Genomic DNA, 20,932 nt, shown 5'->3' with positions numbered 1-20,932 from the left:
TCATCAGTGTTCCACCCTTCCTCCAAGGAGCTTAGAGATACATTTTAGCCTTACAGCATTCCTTGTGAAGTAAATCAGTCTGAGAGAATCAGCCTGCAAGCTTCATGAAAGGATTAAGATTTGATGTTTTACATGTTCGTTTTTGCCACTTCAGCACACTGCTAAGGATGGGGGACATAGTGAAGCATAGTTGTTGTTGTTTTGCACTTCCCCTCTTCCAGATGCCATGGCAAAAAAAATGTTCAAACTACGCGTTAAAATGATGGCTCTTATGTGGAAAATAGTTCGCTATATTGTGGTTTGCTAAATTTATGGCTGCTCGGTAATTGTCTCATAAAAACTGATCATAACTAAAACATCTATTAAAACATGCTTCATACTGCAATGGCTTTCTGTAAGATACCAATGGAGAAACAACTTTTCAAGTCTTCCAGATGACTGAAGTCACTGTTGAAGAGCCTGAGTCGAAGACTGTGGTGATAGAACTGCCAGTAATCCGCAATGCTGGAACACTCGGCAATGTGACGGTTGAATGGGTTGCTACCATTAATGGGCAGCATGCTACCAGTGATTTGCAGGACTCCTTGGGTAACATTCATTTTTTGCCCGGGGAAACCATGCAGAAGTTGACGTTAGAGATCCTGGCTGATGATGTTCCAGAAATTCAAGAGGTGAGTACTGCAGCATGTGAAAATAAATATGTATTATTTTATAATAAGCATACATTACTTACAGATAATAATTAATTATAAATTGCATGTGAAAATACACACTAGGGAATAATAAAAACAGTTTGCAAATGTACTGTCTCATACGGTGTGGCTTTGACGCTGTTGATACCACACGTGAACACACATGAAGCTGCCTTAGGCTGAATCAGACCATCTGTTTGTCAAAGTTAGTACTGTCTACTCTGACTGCCAGTCAGACTAGGGTCTCAAGTAGGGGTCTTTCACATTACCTACTGCCTAGTCGTTTTAACAGGAGCTGCTAGGGATTGAACCTGAGACCTTCTGCATGCAACACAGAGGCTCTTTTCCTCCCCAGATTTCATACCATGAATAATTAATCTTTGGTATGGAAATTGTGGATGTGAATTTGGCATGAGAGCAGTAATGAACACTCCCTAGTGTCGTGCCGTGATCACTGACAGTCAACATGGTTTCTCAAAAACAGGTCATGCCAAACTAATCTCATATCTTTTTTTGAAAGAGCGACAAGTATGGTAGATGAGGGGAATGCTGTAGATGTAGTGTACCTTGATTTCAGTAAAGCCTTTGATAAAGTCCCCCATGATCTTCTTGAAACAAAGCTAGTAAAATGTGGGCTGGACACTGCTACTGTGGATTGGTAATTGGTTAACCAACCGAACGCAAAGGGTGCTCATTAATAGCACAACTTCATCCTGGAGAGGAGTGACCAGTGGGGTACCACAGGGGTCTGTCCTGGGATCGGTACTATTTAATATTTTTATAAATGACTTGAATGATGGGATAGAGAGCATGCTAATCAAATTTGCACATGACACCAAGTTAGGAGGGGTAGTTAATACCCTGGAGGATAGGGTCAGAGTTCAGAATGGCCTTGATAGACTGGAGAGCTGGGCCATAAGTAATAAAATGGTTTTCAATAGGGAGAAGTGTAAAGTACTTCACCTAGGCAGAAACAACATAAGGCACAGGTACAGGATGGGAGATAGTTGGCTTGACAGTACATGTGAAAGAGACCTGGGAGTCTTAGTGGACCACAAACTGAACATGAGTCAACAATGTGATATGGTGGCTAAGAAGGCCAATGCAATTCTGGGCTGCATCAATAGGAGTATTGTGTCTAGATCAAGGGAAATAATACTACCACTGTATTCTGCATTGGTCAGACCTCACTTGGAATACTGTGTCCAGTTTTGGGCTCCACAATTTAAGAAGGATGTTGACAAGTTGGAGCGTGTCCAGAGGAGGGCGACCAGAATAGTCAAAGGTCTGGAATCCATGCCCTATGAGGAGAGACTTAAGGAGTTGGGTTTGTTTAGTTTGGAGAAGAGAAGGTTGATAAACATGATAGCCATGTTTAAATATTTGAAGGGATGTCATGTTGATGAGGGAACTAGCTTGTTCTCTGTTGCTCCAGAGACTAGGACACGGAGTAATGGATTTAAACTAATAGAGAAGCGATTCCACCTGAACATTTGGAAGAAATTTCTGACGGTGAGGGCTGTTCGATGGTGGAATGCACTGCCTCAGAGGGTGGTGGAGTCCCCGTCTTTGGAGATTTTTAAGCAGAGGCTGGATGGCCATCTGTCGGGAGTGCTTTGATTGTGGGATCCTGCATGGCAGGGGGAGGGTTGGAGTCACGGGATGTGGGGGGGAGGTAGTTGTTAATTTCCTGCATTGGGCAAGGGGTTGGACTAGATGACCCTGGTGGTCCCTTCCAAATCTATGATTCTATGATTATAAAAAGCAAAGCATACATATTCTAGTTCCTTACCATATTGCAGTAATGCTATGTCTAATAACAATCCTGTGTGTTTGCTTCTTGTTAAGGAAGGGCCTGTGTTTGAGCTGTCAGTTGAAATATCCTGAAATCCTGACTAATCTTTAGCTATGTCTCTCTAATATTGTTGAATAAGTGTACTTTTTGTGTGTATGTGAGAATGTATACACTGAATACATTCCTGTCAAATTTGCTGTTTATACATGGTAGCCTAGTACATGGACATAAACATATGGAAGATTGTAGCACAAGCATTGAAAAAGGGGATGCGGTCATTGGTGCATTGATGCACCACCATCTTCAGTATGCTTTCACATGCTCAATACAACTGTTGTCTTATTCCTGGTGGTGGTGGTGTGTAGAAATCTCCTTCTACTGCCAAAATGATGGTAAGTACTGTAAAATGCTGTAATTTCAGTAAATAACCCAATATGGCAAAAAGCAAAATTTAGTATGGGAGCTATACCAAGCAAGATGCTGGTCTTTTCCCATACTGGAGAAGTGCTGTATCTAATGATAATATTCTTATTTCTGCTGGTCCTTTTCCATATTTCTTACTTCATGTGAAATCACCATGAAATGTCTACATTTGATTCACCAAACTATGATGAGGTAGACAAACTGTCTAATCGCTACTAAGATATATCCTGTGTATTTGTCTATAAAGGCTAAATTGAGTCCCTTGTTTGTTCTGAGAAAGCTAATAGTCTAAAATAAGCGTAAGTAGGAGATGTTTGCCAGAGGTTATTTACTACCTGGATCTAATTGTTCATTTCATAACAAAATTCAGTGATTAACTATCTGACACATTTTTCAGACTATCAGAGTGGAATTAACTGAGGCTTTCAATGGAGGTACTATTGGGCCAGACAGAATGGCAAATATTATAATTCCTGCCAATGACAAACCATACGGTACAGTCTGCCTTCACCGTTCCATGTACCGAGTTCAAGAACCACTGGAGAGGAGCTCAGTTGCAAATATAACAGTGATGAGAAGGTGTGTTTTCATAGCACATTAATTTAAGAAATTTTTATTAGCAGCAGTTGTCCTTTCATAGGACAACATACCTTGCTTATTGGAAGATGGCCATTGGATCCTACTATAAATCAGCCTGTGGTTACTATATTGTATGAAGCAAAGTTTTTATAATAACAGATTAACTATGTAGCTTTATAGCAGCAGTATACCTATTGAGTTCGAGTAAATCTTTAGTCTGGATATGATGCTCATTCCTTCTCTTTCACTGTCTCCATCAATTTCCCCTTTATTTTGTTTATCAAATTCTTGCTCCAGTGACCTTCTAGTAAAGACAGATTTGAGACAGATTGGGGTAGAAGATAATAACTGGCCTGAAGTCATTCACTACATTTGTTCTACTGCACACTAGCCCACCATTGTCCCTTTCCTGCACCTTTTTGGCTCTTTCGTTTCCTCAGAATTTTTTGGTTTGATGTTGCAATAGAAATTGAAGTGCTTAAAATATCCAGAAGTGTTTAAACATTCTTAAAAGTTGGTAACTATTTTTGCAATATTTTATTTTCCAAATACACAGATTATCATTAACATTCTTTTCTTGCTTATCATAATTTCTAGTGGTGGAAGATTCGGTCAGCTACAGGTCTTCTACAGCACTTCTGAAATTGATGTTGTGACTCTTGCAGTGAAACAAGGCTTGGATGTACTGTCCTATTATGGAGCACCTGTGCAAGGAACTCCTGACCCAACACAGCTGATTAAAGGGAATGTTTCCTTATCAAGTGATTCGCTATATGCATGTGGAACTCTGTGCCTGAAAGAACATGCATGTTCAGCCTTTTCCTTTTCCAGTGCCTTTGGATCATGCTTTTGGGTGGCAGAGTTGAGCGGCCCAGTAACCAACAATTCAGGATTCTGGACCTACAAGAAAAATCTTACCTCTGTATCCACACTCTTCAGTACACAAGCAGTAGCTAATAGTGACTATGAATCTGTTACGGAGCAATGGGTAATAATGGCAGAACATGCAGAGTTTGTGAGTCTCACAGTTAACATACTTCCTGATGATTTTCCTGAACTGGATGAGAAATTCATTGTATCTCTGTTAAAAGTTGAACTGATGAACATCTCTGCCAGTGCTGAAAATCAGCCCACCATAGGACAGCCAAATACCTCTACCGTTGTCATACTAATGAATGGGGATGCTTTCGGCGTGTTTGTTATCTACAGCATCAGTCCCAATACAACTGAGAATGGTCTTTATGTGGAGGTTCAAGAATGGCCTCAGAACCCTGTGCAGCTGGTGATACACAGAGCAGATGGTAGCCTGGGACAGGTTTTAGTGGAGTGGAGCATAACTGGTGGCACAGCTACCCCACATCTGGATTTCATAGGCGAAGGAGAGGTCCTGATTTTTGCTGAAGGTAAGGAATTTGGGAGGTGAGAAGATAGCACAGTGTACCTATAACCACCCTATGGGACGGCCTCAGAAAGACAAGGGCTGCCTGAAACAAAGAGTGAGGGGGCAAGTTATGTCATAATCCTTTGCTCGAATTTTATAGTCCATAAATTAGGAGTTTGTAGCCCGTGATTGTTTATCATTCAGATAGGATGGCCTAAGAAGAATAAAAGAATAGAGAGAGGGCACGTGACCAATCAGCAAAAGAAAATAAAGGAAAATTTGTAATGAACTAAGTGTTATGAACTGAGTTGGTTTTTTATGTGCTGACTTTCTCTGCCTTTATAAGGAGAATCAAACCAGCTTACAATCTCCTTCCCTTCCTCTCCCTACAACTGTTACCTTGTGAGGTAGGTGTGGCTGAGAGAGTTCTGAGAGAACTGTGACTGGCCCAAGGTCACCCAGCAGGCTTCATGTGGAAGAGTGAGGAATCAAACCCGGTTCTCCAGATTAGAGTCCACCGCTCTTAACCACTATACCACGCTGACTGGTGTTTGCCCCTAGGAAACTCATTGAGTGGCTTATTTAGTTTCTGTGTATTTTTTACCAACCAGATCAAGTCACTGCTAAAATCACATGTAGTAGCACTGCTATATTTAGTTGTCTCCTATTTCTCTTGACAGGTGAAACAAAGAAGTCAGTAACACTGACCATTGTAGATGATTCTGAACCAGAGGATGATGAAAGCATTATAATCAGTTTGACCCACACTGAAGGTGGTAGTCGTATTCTTCCAAGCTCTGACACTGTCATGGTGGTTATTTTAGCCAATGACAATGTGGCAGGAGTTCTTAGCTTTCAGACAGCTTCAAGATCTGTTATTGGACATGAAGGTGGGTCCTTTCCATATTTGCTTCCCTTACTCTGTGTGCGATTAATCCCATTCTTTGTGTTTTCTCTCAGTGAGAGTTTGTTTCAATTAACCATATAGGTTGAAAGTGGTAAGAAAAACACTGAAAGTGTCCCCAGCCACATTTACCTGCCCCCTCACTTCATTTTTACATTGTTCCAACCCCCTGGCAGCCTCATCTTGGGAAAACTGTGACCCAGTTGTGTGCCAGCTGCCAGGCTGGGCCCAGTTGTATGGTGAGGAACCTGCAAGGACTTGTGGGGGGGCACTTCATTTTCCACTGTATTCCCCCCCCCCACTATTTCTTCTTTTCTTCTGCCTGGCAACCCCCATATCATCATCTTTCCCTGCTTCCTTTTCTCCTTGCTACCCACCCACCAACCTACCTTTTATCTGCCCCCCAGATTTGTAGAAAGACCTGTCTTGTCTGTCTATGAACCCAGTCTCTGGATTTAAGTATCCAAAGATGGGGCCACATTGCTTTTTATCCCTGTGCCTATTTTTATATTGATAATTTGTGTTGTTTTTAATGGTATTGTTTTTACTTGTAAGACTCTTCAACCAGGTCTCTGGAGAGGTGGCATATGAATTAACTAACTAACTAAACAAACAAACAAATATTTATACATTTATATAGACCCTAACTGGAGCCTTCTAGTCATTTCTTGATAGAAGGGACTCAGAAGCCAGGTATTTCTATCTGATGTGCCAGAAACAGGCAGTTACCAGCTGTCTATTTATCCTTAAATACATGTGTCACTTCATTTCATTATGCTGACTACTGTGTATATGTGACTTTTTTTTCTTATACTAGTTATACCATGATTATTATATCATCATTTCAGCAATAGCTGTAACTATCATGGCACATGGTAGATGGAGCATTTCTATGCTCATCATATGCACCACAATTAAAAAAGCTATTTTTAATTATCTATTGAAGTCATTTCCCCACTATCTTAATGCAGAAAATAAATATTATTGATTTCCAGTTTAATATTCTTAGAATTCTACTTTGTAAGCAAATCTATAGCCAATGCTTTCAATGCCGTTAATGCTTTACTAGCATGGGTAATTCTGTATAAACAAAGGAATTAAAAATAGCATAATTCTCTTATCTCCCATGGAAATTGGTCGCATGTGTTAAGTTGGGTCCAAAATAACAGCAACTTAATTTTCTGAAAACTTCTAATTGTTGGAATTGAACAAATTAAGTTCTAGTATTTTAAATGGAAAACTGCACCTTGGTCCATTTTCTGGTATTGTCTTGCCTTATGTTGTATGTGTGAGCTGCCATATCAATTCTAAAACTGTAATAATGGTCAAGGAAAATTGATTGAAAATCAAGGAAAATTGATTGAAAAATCTAGATTTCTTTAAGATAATGCATGTATTATATGTAATTTTGCAGTTGTTTTTGATGATGTAATATAAGCTATCTAATCTGTGTATACAGTTCTTATACAAGAAGGGTCATCACATCACTTTGGAAACTTTCCCATAGATTGCCATTGTTAATTTTCTGCTATTGTATGCTCAGTTTTCACCTCTTTTCACCATTAATGGTTCTGATCAGACTGTCCCAGTAGCTGTAATCTGACAAAGTAACAAGAGCGATCAGTAATTACATGGAATAAATATAAAATGTATGGTGACCTTCAAGAGCTTTTTGCTACTGGTTAAATTTCATTTGTGTATGTAGAAGTGCTATACAACTTAAGAACTTCATTATAGAATTTAGAGATTGTGGACTCTTGAGCCTTCCGCTTCTAAAGGATTAGAGCAGCAAGGCATTACCCAGAAGCGCATAGTTCAAAGAGAATTAAATGTCTCAATGTTTCTTTTGGTGAAATGTTTTGTCTTTTAGCAATAGATGCATAAAATGATCCCCTGCTAGGAAAAACTACCCTGCTCAGCCCCAGTCTGAACATAATTCGAACACTCTGTCTTTTCATTTTTCAGGAAGATTTCCTTAATGATTCTGTAGTTCCTGTCTTTTACCCATTCCTTTAAACAGGGTTGGTGTCATGGGTTGACAGGGCACCTGCCAAAGACTCCTGGCCTGGTTGAGGTCCCATCCTCAACTGGAGATGCTGGGCCAATCTCCCATTTTCTAATGAGATAAGTATCTAGAAGCCACAGAGGAAACAGCACAAGAAAATTGCACTCTGTCACATCCTCGTAGCTCCCCTCCTAGTTGGCTTAGATGCCCTCAGTGTTGCAGTGACACTTTGTTTTTCTTTTTAAACTCGTAGTAGCACTGTTGGGCAACAAGAAGTTCAAGACAGTTCCTTCCAGTAGCAGTACTTGTGGGGTAATGGTGGAAGAGAGGGAGGAAAATGCATTGGGGAGGAAAATGGTCTGTGATTGGCAGGTGGAGGGGCTCATGGTAGCCCTAAGCACAAGGGCCCATATAACCTTGTCACTGGCCCTGCTTATAATTCTTCTGATTAATTATATGATACAATATTGCTCTAAGTGTGCAATACCAGACACAGTTATACCCTTCTATGTCCAAGGACTTTACTATTTACAGTGTAAATAGCATCAAATCATCAGCTTCACAAATGATTGTAACAGGTATCAAAACATGGCCGTTCTCCTTAAAATGGTTGCTACTTTTCCCAAGCTACATTATTAAGGGCCTGGAAAATCATTCACGTACTTTGGGGAAAGTTTGATTCTATTCATGTCCAAAATGAGAATCTCTATGGAGGCACACTAAAGGACTAATTCTGACTTGACATTTTCTTAATCCTGTTTGGAAAACCCATGTATTAATTGCTAGAAAATGGCTACAGCTGTTCATGCATGCAATAGATGAAATGGCAGTTGGGAAAATGAGACCTGGTCTGTCTCATTATTCAGTACTCAAATTAAGATGCATTTTATTGTGAATACTATAAAATATTGTATAATGATGTGTTGAAATATACTGTGTCTTATTTGTGCATTTTGTTGTGGTAAAAGTCAACTGATGTGATATACTATTATGAGTTACCTTTGTGATAGTTGTGCAGAATTCTCAAATAGGATAGAATGTATTTCAGTACAGTGTTAAACAGTATAGTTTTTGGGAAAACAAATATAAACCTGCTCCACTAGTTTTAAAATTGTTGTGGTCTCAAAAAGTACATGGACCTACTTATGGAAGAAAAGAAAAGTTGGAGCATAAGATACTAATAACACTATATTTTGGCTGAATTATGATTTAATTTTAATTTTTGTACAAAAGTATACAAATGGCTCTTACAATACAATACAAAAGTGTTTATGCAAATGACTCTTCTGTAGATTCCTAAATATTGCGTGAGTTCCTTTAATCTTAGTACTCCAATATACAAAACATGGAACACTACTTAAATATGCTAGCCTTTTATGTTACTTGATGATTTTAAATTAAAAATGCATTTGTGTGTGTGTGAAAGCTATATATAATTGTGTTATGTAAACATATACAATCTTGTTCTTGTTCACTGAAAAATTGCATGGTGGGGGGTCACAGATTTCTGCCCATGTTTAAAGTAAAGGCTTTACTACCTGGAATTTATCAAATTGTTGCCTTTTTCATTAATGAATGACCCTTGTGTAATATGATACTATTTTAGGAAGTCTTTATGCTTTACTGTTTTATACAGTAAAAGATTCTGTGCTATATACATCTACTTTCCTTTGGTCCATGCAATACTGTATGTACTGGCAAGCCTAAACATTGTGCAGTTGAAAAATGCTGAAGACATAATTATTCCAGGGATATGAGTTTTCAGCAAGAAAAATACCCCTTTTTAACCTAGAAAGGTAAATTTCTGCATATTCCTTGCTTGTGGGAAAGTTCTAGAATTTATAGGAGTGTTTATTTAATTCTATCAATCAAGTATACTTATTTAATTCATTCCTGAAGAAAAGGCAGTTTCTTGTCTGATACAGTTATTCATACTGTAATAAAAGCAAAATAGTATTCCTTTAATTATGATTATGACCATCCAGAAAACTCACATTCCTGAATAATATTATATGTCTTATAATATGTTTATATTACACGTATAAATATGTTCACATACTAAAATAAGAGTGAACAGATCTTTTATGTTAATGAATATGTGCATGCAGGTAATTAACTAACCTCTTCTGAATTCTTTCCTTGGAATTAAAAAAAAAGTAACATTAATGGTGGCGTGTAAGTTTTAACTCAAATAAATGGAATACACAGGTAATTACAGGCATTTTTCTGCATGCATGATGTAACATTCTGCAACAGTGCAGTGTTACGCTAGATGTATATTTCTTGCTATTGAACTGTTTTAGGAATTAACAGACAGCTAGTACATACAGCATTTACTGTTTTTTCTAGTCTGCAAGACTGGAGAGCTGGCTCTTGGTCTTTCTGCATGCTCTGGTGATAATCTGATTTGCTTCTAATTCTCAGCATGTTTTTTTTTTACACCTCTTCATTACTTTCTAAAATATAAGTAATGATAGATTTTTTAGAAGATATGGCATTTGAACAATTCTGTCCACTTACACTGAAACAGTCCACTTAATAGGATCTCTAAAACAATGCTTTTTATAAATAGTTTTGCTTTTGAGGAATATTACCATGATTGTTCTATTTGTTGCATTGCATGCCTCAAATGCCGGTGTTCTATATGAATAATGGTGAAAATTCACCAGAAACCTCTTAGGTGCATGTACTATTGAAATTAGATTTACGGTAGTCAAGAATACATGGATATATTTGAGGCAGTTCCATTAGTTGCTGTAGAGCTTGCACAGGAGGTTCCTGCTCAGATATGTGCAAAAATGCTATATTCCCCTGTAATAAATATTGTGTTGTGTTTTCTTTAATTCCTAGGAGAATTGTTGCAGTTTCATGTCCTAAGGACTGCTCCAGGTGCTGGAAATTGTACTGTAGATTGGAAAATTGTTGGGCACCATGCAGAACAAAACTTTGAAAATGTTTCTGGTGTGATCTTTTTTCTGGAGGTAACCAAAGCCATCTATTTCTCAATGTTAAAAGAAAGAGGAAATAGTCTGCAATTGAGCTGGGAGTAGTGGAACTTAATTCCCAAGAGTAGCATTTATTTCCTTATCTGATTTATTTACTCATTATTTTAAGAGCACCATGCAAAGATCTTCATCAGGTCAGGGCGGGAATGAAGCGGATACTGCCCGTTGAGTCCCATATTAATGCCTACAGAATATCGCTCAGCTTCCAGTGCTTCAAGAGCCATGTCCTGGCTGCAACCCATGATAATGGAATTTTCCCCTCTGTCCGCAGTCAATAGGGGGAAAGAGTTATCTAGCTCTGCTCCCACTTTTGTTGCACAGAATGCTACACTAGATGGGCTACAATAGAGGATAGAATCATGCTGTGATTATTTGTAATGAAACCGAAGACTTATTATTACTCATCGTTTATATTACTTTGTTGAGTGGCAACTCACCAGTTCCTCACTTTAAATAACAGGGATCGCTGAATGCAACGTTTTATGTTCATCTGCTAGATGACCATATTCCAGAAGAAAAGGAAGAATATCAAGTAATCCTGCATAATGTTAGAACTCAAGGTAATTTAGAATCCTACTGGAGAAACTCAAAGGTTTGGGCTACTCTAGCTCTGAGGCACATGTGTGTCCTGTTACTCAATTACTGAACAGCTGGTTTGCAGCTATGCGTGTTGAACAGTTGAAAAGTATTGTGTCTGAGGTGATGTTAAGTGAAATGAAAGTCCTGTCTGTTGTGTTGGATTTATCTATGTATGTACCACTAGATGCTACAGTCATCTAGTGTGTGATGTACATGTGTCCACATGATAACTTTCCACATTCTTGCTGTATCATCCAGCACAGTTTGCCTCATGGATTCCCCAATCACATGGAAAGATTCTATACCAGTGTCTTAAGATTTGTGAAAATGTAATGTATACACATTGCATACATTTTGAAGAGAAAACATCTATAAAGCAAACTTTCAAGATCACATAAGGAATTCTTTAATGCTGAAAAGGTTATTTTTTTTAGCCTTCTGATTAGTTATCATCTTTATTAGGCATTTGTCACACCAAGGTTATAAAAACATTTTTTTAGAAGAGAAAAAGAGCAAGTAGATAAAATCCACTAAAACAAGATTACATAGAAAGCCACGCAATATATAAAAGTGTTTTTAAAAAACATTTTCAGTAACATCAAAAAGCACACACGGATCCTTATTGTGGATCCTTATTGTGGCTAACAGATATCTGGCCACTTGGTGGGTAATAGAAGAGTTTCCGTCCGACAGAAGATGCAGTGATTAGTGATGTCAGCAAAGTTCCGGTGGTATTTACATTTTCTAAATAAATAACTTTTCCTGATATGGACCCTTCTCCCTAGCCCACTTCATTCTGAATCATGGGAAGTATCCTCTGTCACTCATATGTGGCTGAGAGTGAGCTCACTGTGTGGCTAGTCCTTCATGCTGCTGCCATCAGCACCCCTTTTGTACCCAAATATATCTTGTCACAGCAGTAGCAGTGTTGAGGCAGAATACTGACTGGTCATTAGATTCAGGAATGCTGGGCTAGGAATTGTAGGACAATGTTAGTTCTTATGAATCCCTAAAATCTTTACCAGGGGCACATCTGTAATGCTGTCATTCTAGGACTTAATGGAAGTTCAGTTGTGAGGCCGCCTAGGTAATACTACTCAGGCCCTGTTATATCCCCACTGGGGGTTCAGTGGGACACAAACTAAAAAAACAAACCAGTTATTTTGAAAATAGATTAGTTTTATTTCAAACTCATTCTGTTCTAAACTGGGGAGTCAGAATTGCTCATCACTATTTCTGATGTACCATTTCATCATCTTTCAAGATATATGTGACTCCTGAGATTGCTTACATATCAAGCTGATGTAGAGTTTGTGATCAAGAGTTGGCAATGCTGAAGCACCCTGGCTTCATCTACCTTATACTGCACCCCCACCCCCCCCAAAGCATTGCCAGTAGACTGGTGAAAACAAAGCCATATGCTACCTTGAGCGCAGAACAAGGGGAAATTGTGCCCTGTGTTGTGCCACATTCATTATGGTATACTTGAGAAGCCCAAGCTAGCCTGATTCCATCAGTTCTCAGGCTTAGCAAGATTAGCCCTGGTTAGTATTTGGATGGGAAACCACCAAGGAATACCAGAGTTGCTATACAGAGGAAGGCAATGGCAAACCACCTCTGTTAGTCTATTGTCATGAAAACCCCATAAGGGGTCATCATACATTGGGTGCAACTTGACAGTACTTTATACACACACACATACTTGAAAAATACAAAATAGGAAAATTGAATTTCATCCTTTCTTATTCATTGCCCTGATTAAATGATAAACTTCTCAACATCTTCAGGACAGCATTCTACATGGTGTTGTGGCGATTTAAAGCAATGTAGTTCTGCAGATGACCATTCTATTGTAACATGACCCACTGATTTCTTTTCCAGGGGTTAGTTCTACTGGAGCTGCTGTGTTAGACAACCAAGGTTATGAAGCCGTATTGACAGTGGAGGCTAGTGATGAACCACATGGAGTTCTGAATTTTGCTTCTTCGTCAAGAGTTGTTTTTGTCCAAGAAAATAAAACGGTTCAGCTTTTCATTAACAGAGAATTTGGATCATTAGGTTTGTATATAAGGGAGGGTATGTGGTTAAGGCTAATTTTATTCTTCTCTTGCTCCCATAGCTAAAAGTAATCTTTTCTCACATCTTTGTTGTCTGTCTGTCTGTCTGTCTGTCTGGGACCAATAAAAGTTATTTCCTTATCTCACCTTTTCTATGTCTTGATTATAATTATTCATTAATTTAAATTTTAAAAACAACTTCATTTCACACTTACCAGGTATTATCAATGTCACCTATGCAACTGTCCCAGGATTGCTGGGTTTAAAGAATCAGACAGAAATGATGTTGGCTGAACCAGGAGCTGATTACATAGCAGTGTCAGGATCATTGCTTTTAGGAGAAGGTGAAACATCAGCTACCATAAATATTACTATTCTGGAGGTAAGTTGTAATTCCATTCAACATAGAAAAAATATTTTTGGATTTTGATGGATGCAGGTTTTAGGTCATAATTGTGAAGTGCATCTGTTTAACTTTTGATTTCTATATATTTTTAACTGATGCATGGAGATAATTATATAACAATTTTTGTTCTAATGGTAATCTCAAAAAGCCTAAGAGAATAGCTTCTTTTTGTGGTTAATTAACTTAAGAACTTACTCACATGGGAACAACCTATTTTATTAGGCTGTGTCTCCTGTAATTGTAGTGAATTTCACAACCCTCAAAATGAAAATGAATTGCTACATACTTTCATGATTTCTTCCTCTTGACTTCAGTACTAGTTCTGGTAAAGTAAATCTTCAGCGTTGGAAACATGTCTTGTCATGGTGCTGTTCTTTTAAAATACATAACAATTGCACATTCATTACGTTAAGATCTATCCAAAGCCTGCTTCTGGTAAGGTAACTAAAATCAAATATCCTGTATAATAAAAGTTAACAAATGTTGTGAGCCTTTTTTAAATTTTCTTAACTCTGGACTTCTTGCTAACAGATAACGCGTTGGATCCAGTGATATGTGAATGGAAACGCAAATTTACTTAGCGCCGTTCTGCTTGCTCAAGTAATAGTGCTAGATATACTTCAATCCCTGCAATTACTTGCACACTGTCTTCTCATCTATTACTTCCATTCTTCCATGAAACCTGGACTTGCTCGCCCTCTTGTAAAAATATATACAAGCGCCAAGACGCTTTCTAGTCTAATTGGACATTATTTAAGACTCTTGTACTTTGCATCTCCTATGAGAAGTCTCTTATGACTCAACTTGAAGAGCAAGACATATTTTGTGTATATATTTAGTGTATAAATTTTGTGTTTATGCTTTCTGTTTGCACTTCACTATTGTCTTCACTGTATTGTAATACACTGTTTGATATTTTTGCATATAGAGCTTAGTGCTGATTCTTTCTTAGCCAATATACTGTACAGCGGAAGTGATTTCTAGAGTTTGACTTCACTGTCTTGCATAAGCAGAATTGCAGACTAGGATTCAATAAGGTTCATGTAGTGCAAACTGCCAATGCTGTCTTTTTAGTGTATTTTCCCTTGGGCAAAGGCTGTAGTGTGTTCAAGAAATCTTCTACCCGGTAAAAGAAAAAATTTCTTTCTCTTTTCCAGGATGATGTACCAGAGATTCAAGAATTCTTCCTGGTTAATTTAACATCTGTTGAACTCATCATAAATCCTTTGACATCTGTTCCTCCCAGACTTGGTATAAATCCCACATAGGCACAGTATTCACTGATTCTTTACATAGAGTAATATACAGAATGTATGATGTAATATCTTTTCTTGGACTAACTTCAGTACACATAGGTGTTTCTCTTACTTTCCATATGCAAGCTTTCGAGAGGCTCTTTAGGAGAAATAAACTTTATGAGAAATATATATATATATATATATATATATATATATATAGAGAGAGAGAGAGAGAGAGAGAGAGAGAGAGAGAGAGAGAGAGAGAGAGAGAGAGAGAGAGAGAGAGAGAGAGAGAGAGAGAGAGAGAGAGAGAGAGAGAGAGAGAGAGAGAGAGAGAGAGAGAGAGAGAGAGAGAGAGAGAGAGAGAGAGAGAGAGAAATTGACATGCAGAACGGGTAAATAAGATGTCGGGAGGCAGAAGTCAGAATCATGGTCTCTTTCCCCACGTAGCAGCCCCACATCACAAATTGCTTAATCAGAACTCTTCACCAGATTTTCAAACTTTTAATTTGTCTTCTTATATCTGTTGATATCGTTAGTAATGAATTTTTTCTACTTGTAATGGAATGACTGCTGGATAAATTCCTGTCACCATGTTGTGTTAAGGAAATATACTATACATGCTGCTAATACTTCCTTTTTCACCTCCTTTCTTTGCATGCTTATAGATATGCCAGAGTTAATTTATTACAGATTTGAAGGTAAAAGCAAAAACTCATCTTAATTTGCCCAGTGTGAGATGTATATTCTAGAAATAGTAGAGGTAATGTTTAAGCTCACAGTTTAGTTAGATTTCCCTTGCCTTCTTTTTAGTGTTCAGTGGGGACATCTCTTTGCTGCATTCATAATCAATCAACCCATATATTTTTGGATAAATGGTTGATATCACCTTGGTTTTTTTTTTTTTTTTTTGGTTTTTTTTGCAAAATGGTGATATAAGTCACATCTAATAGCGAAGTTGGCCACATCTTTGGGTACTTAAATCCAGTGACTGGAGCTGTGAACGGGCAAGGCAGATCTTTCCACAAACCTGAAAAGGGGGCCCAGGTTTGCAGAAAAATTTGAAATCTAAAAAAAAATACACCAGGGTGTTTAAAAAACCTGAAAATGATAAATTTCCTTGGTAACTTTTGCATACATAAAATGGCAAGTGTGGGTTTGGCTGCTTCTCTTAAAATGCGGGTGGGGGGAGAGAGAAGCGTACTTACTTGCAGCTGTACTTAGTGCTCCGATTAATGTCGTCTTCCCTCCTCTTTTCCCATTAGGATGTTTCTGAACCCAGTCATTTTTTTCCCTGCTTCCCCATTCTGCTTTTTCCAAGTGCTTGTGAGTGTGTTTCTGTGGGCCTTCCAACAGTTCATGTATATATTTTTGTAGCTAATTCCCCAATTGTTTTTTTTTTGTTTCTCCCTTTCTTAATGCCACTTAAAAAAAATAGACATCCATCCTACCCCAGTTCATGTCCTGACACCCACCTCGAACCACCTGGGTTCTGATGTCAGCTTTCTAACTAGTTCTGTGATGGTTAGGAATGTTTTGTAAGTGCTTCAGAGCTACAGCTTAACATGTTTAACATAGTTGGTGTATGACTTTGAGAAGAAATCTGATGTACATTCTGAGAAAGGGTGACAACAGAGTGAAAAAAAATTATTTGGTGAGGGTGTGAGAGAGAGTGACAGTAGGCAGTTGGAGAGAAAAAGAGAAGGACAGATAGAGAGTGTGTGTGACACTAGGCATTGGGAGATGAGAGAATGAGTGACAGCAGGGGTTGGGGGTTAAAAAATGAGAGCAAGACTGACATGCATTGAAGGAAGGAAGGAAGAAAGAGAGAAAGCAAGCAAGCAAGCAAGAAAGAAAGAAAGAAAGAAAGAAAGAAAGAAAAAGAAAGCAAAAAAAAGAAAGAAGAGTTGGTTTTTATATGCCGACTTTCTCTACCACTTAAGGAAGACTCAAACTGGCTTACAATCACTTTCCCTTCCCCTCCCCACAACAGACACCCTGTGAAGTAGGTGGGGCTGAGAGAGCTCTAAAAGAGCTGTGACTAGCCCAAGGTCACCCAGCTGGCTTCATGTTCACCAGATTAGAGTCCACCGCTCATGTGGAGGAGTGGGGAATCAAACCCAGTTCTCCAAATCCACTGCTACTAACCACTGCTCTTAACCACTATACCACGCTGGCTAGAGTAATAGTAGATGTTGGGATGGAGAAAGAGAGAGAGAGTGATGGGATGTGGGACAGAGAAGAAAAGAAAATGGAACACTTAAGAGACAAACAGTGAGGGAAGTGATGGGGGGAGAAGGCAGGTAGCAAAGGTGAGGGGGATGGGATGGCAGCTCCTACAAGTTTCTTGCAGATCCCCGTTTGTGTAATAATAATACTTCCAGTACTCGAACCTCTAGAGATGCTCAGCTGAATCAAAACTCTGCTTTCTACCAATGGAAGGGAGGTGATTTTCACTGAGCTTCCTTCCCTCCTACAGACTCCCACTTAACTTCCCCATACAGTTTCTGAGGATCCCCAAGAGAAGCATTTAGGGAGCTAAGTGACTGCAGTGGGAGAGGAAAAACAGAAGGGTTGCATTCCACTGGCTGAAGTGCCTTCCATCAGAAAAAAACAGTGGATCCAATCAACTGCACCTCATGTGTATACACTGTAGCCCTGTTCACAACATATAGTGAACTCACAGCCTGCTTACAGTGTAAACTTGACTATTATTTAATTCTCATGTTACAATCAGTTCACATAGCTGTATGTGTGATTTAAACTCCATATTTATCCAGGTACCAGTTCCCCTTTTCATTTGTAAACTGAAAGAACCTAGCTCTTACTAACTGATGTACACAGGTACATGCAGGACGACTTATGTACGTGTTTCACTGTAGCATGTGAATGAGATACTTCTAAGTGAATTGATAGCCAATCTTAGAACAGTACATAAAATTAAATAAGGCACAATTTGTAATCCTATTTTAGACATAGATGGCTTGACAGCACAGATTATCATTGATGCTAATGATGGTGCAAGAGGAGTAATTGGCTGGCAAACAACGAAGTAAGTCTCATCTTCCACTAGCATATCCTACTGTTTTCGGTTGCTTGAGAGTTTAACTATTTCCTCAGGTTGTACAAGGAGAATGTGGCCATTTCATTTTTAAATAAAAGTTCAGATAGAGACTAGGTGAAATATACGATTCAGAAGAGCATGCTCATGCACCCGTGTATCCAGATTTTCATTTCAGAAGCAGCTTCCCCTGCAAATCTCCAAAATATAGTAGAGCAAGAATGCAGGGGAAATAGTACGGTTGGAGGAAAGTACGCACACAGCCTCCATACGGATGCTCTGTTATTGCAGCTTCTAGGTGGATGCTTAGTTATAAACAAACACCATGTTTTTTTTAAAAATCCTACCCTCTGGTGTTTGTCTACGTAGACCTTATTGATACTGAGCTGTTTGAATTCATAGTGTCTCTGTGCATGTGCAGTTTTATTTTAAAAAACCAGTGCAAACCTGTTCTGCAGGCATTTGCAGCTATTCAGCACAAAACCGGACATACTGGGTGATCAGGTCATGTCTGATAGGTACTTTTAAACACGGCAAGTTTGACTGTCTTAACATGTTGGTGGAAAAATTCACAGCATCACTACCTGAGAGTCTGGAAAGCTGTGCCAGTCAGAGTATACAATACTGGGTTAGATACATCACAGTATGGTCTATCTAGTGTCATAGTTTTCATCCACTATGTTATTTCCTTTTCCAATTAGTAGCTACAGAAGATCTCTACAAAGTTTCTAGAAACATAGCAGTTTTGTCTTTAAAGTATCTGAATAGTTTCAGCGTTCGATACCTGTAAATCATGTAATGGGAGACATTTCCTCTTTTTTCAGTTTTGAAATAAATGAACTGAATGTAAGTTTGACATTAGTGGCATTCCGAGACAGAGGATCTTATGGGAATGTGTCATTGTTCATGTATGCTCAGAATCTGGAAGCACAACTGGGTCTGGATTTTAACATTGTCTCAAGGGTAAGGGCAAGCGATAATACGGTACCACGCACCATAAGAGCAGTCAACAGTTTAGATAACTTGATTCAGCGAGAAATCAGCTATTATGCTTAATTAAATGAATTATTAAGTTGGAGGGTGTGGGGGAGGGAGAAGGAGACAGCTTCCATAGAACAGTAGATTTAATTCACTTTTTTTAACATGGTCAACATCCGTTGTACCTTGAATGCCTTTAATTACTGCCACATAGTTGGTTTGTAAGAGTTGCCTAAGTTTAAAGTATTGAATTAGAAAATATATATTATGATCTATATTTCTGAACTACCATGCCAATATGTTTTGTTACTAGACTCTTTCCTTTGCTGATGGCGAAAGGTATAAATATGTTGATATTGTGATTTTTGATGATGAGATTCCTGAAGGGGATGAGAGATTCCAACTAATTTTAACAAACCCATCTCTTGGACTGGAGTTAGCAGAAAACACAACGGGTAATAAAATTATTTTTGAAGCTCTATTTTGTGTAGAATTATGTTCTAGGTATCATTATTATTTTCAGTGGATAATTTTGTTCAAGATCCCAAAATCCCCACAAGAGCATGATATGTTCATTACAATATAATAATTTGGAACAAAAACACATTGCTAAGTGATTAGTTGTATTGTTTTTCAATAGCATAATTATTGGTATAGACAGTAACATATCTCATATTGTAACAGCCCATTCCTGAGCCTCAAGGACAAAAGTCCTTTGGAGGCTGGGAAGGGGCTTCACTGGCATTAGGACCCCCTGTGCCGGCATCCATGCCACTTACGCCACACACAGTGGCCCCAATGCTGGCAGGGAGGCCCGGACACTGGTCTCCCGCTGCTGCTGCGGCAGTGCTGCCCAGGGACACCAGCTGGACCTTCCGCCGGTGTCCCACCGGCGCAAAGCTCCTCGCCAGCATCTCAGGGGGTGTTCCTGGGGCGTGCCAGGGCGGAGCTGCCAGTAGGCAGCTTCCTGTCCCCTTTCCCCCGGCAGGCCGGCGGGGAGAATGATGTTGCTGTGCCTTCTTTTTTGCAGACGCAGCCTCGCTGTTCTCAAAGGGGCAAAATGCCCCATTTAAAAAACAAATGGCCACCGAAATGCTTTGTAAGGCCTTTCAGCAGCTGGGAAACAGCTTTGGAGGTGCCGCGGCAGTGCCGCAGCCACGCCATACCCGGCTTCCAAAAAGTCAGGAATGGGCAGTTAGTGCTTTAATAATTCCTCAGTAAAGCTACGATATTTTTTGTGTATCACATGAAATGTAACTGGGTCATAATATTAAGCAAAACAGTGTATATTATCTTGTTCTCCAGTTGTGCTGTTTACATTGACTAATATAATACATTATATATAACTTACCTTAAGTTCTGTAGTAGAGTTGAATACTTTACGCATTGTTTAGCACCACCTGTGTATCTGGAGCAATGTTGCCAGTATGTACAGACCAATGACTCCAATTCTTACATTCAGGATTCTGAGATTCCTATAATTCAGCTAGTTTTCATTGACTTTCTTCATGTTATATCAGACGAAGACCATTTTGGAAACACGCCAAATTTATATTGTCATATGAGATGTTGATAGTAAACACAGATCCGTACGCCATACTAATAGACAGCAATCCTAAGCAGGACTACTCAGAATCCTAGTTATATCTATTCAGTGGGACTTACTCCCAGGAAAGCAACAGTGTACTAAGTTTGTGCCTCTTAACAAACATGCTGATTTTAATTATTTTCCATGGTTTGTTGACTTCATTTCCCATAGTCATGATTAGTATTATTTGTTTTGCTAGAAATCCTATGACGTTTACTGGAACTCTCTAGTCATAGTGTCT

The 20,932-nt window shown here is 38.8% G+C and overlaps 1 protein-coding gene across 1 annotated transcript in view; it reads left to right on the top strand.

Annotated features, from left to right (window-relative positions):
• ADGRV1 (adhesion G protein-coupled receptor V1) overlaps positions 1-20,932 on the top strand; it is a 321,712-nt gene that overhangs the window by 73,008 nt on the left and 227,772 nt on the right. Inside the window, exons 31-42 of the mRNA XM_056849141.1 lie at positions 427-671; positions 3,308-3,489; positions 4,087-4,892; positions 5,551-5,760; positions 10,630-10,760; positions 11,245-11,344; positions 13,245-13,421; positions 13,639-13,802; positions 14,984-15,077; positions 18,038-18,116; positions 18,950-19,088; positions 19,417-19,558. Coding sequence (XP_056705119.1) covers positions 427-671; positions 3,308-3,489; positions 4,087-4,892; positions 5,551-5,760; positions 10,630-10,760; positions 11,245-11,344; positions 13,245-13,421; positions 13,639-13,802; positions 14,984-15,077; positions 18,038-18,116; positions 18,950-19,088; positions 19,417-19,558 — 2,469 coding nt within the window. The remainder of the gene's footprint in view (positions 1-426; positions 672-3,307; positions 3,490-4,086; positions 4,893-5,550; positions 5,761-10,629; positions 10,761-11,244; positions 11,345-13,244; positions 13,422-13,638; positions 13,803-14,983; positions 15,078-18,037; positions 18,117-18,949; positions 19,089-19,416; positions 19,559-20,932) is intronic.

This window comes from Euleptes europaea, chromosome 4 (genome assembly GCF_029931775.1).
Source record: "Euleptes europaea isolate rEulEur1 chromosome 4, rEulEur1.hap1, whole genome shotgun sequence".
Classification (NCBI taxonomy): Eukaryota; Metazoa; Chordata; class Lepidosauria; order Squamata; family Sphaerodactylidae; genus Euleptes; species Euleptes europaea.
This window is presented reverse-complemented; position numbering and strand designations above follow the sequence as displayed.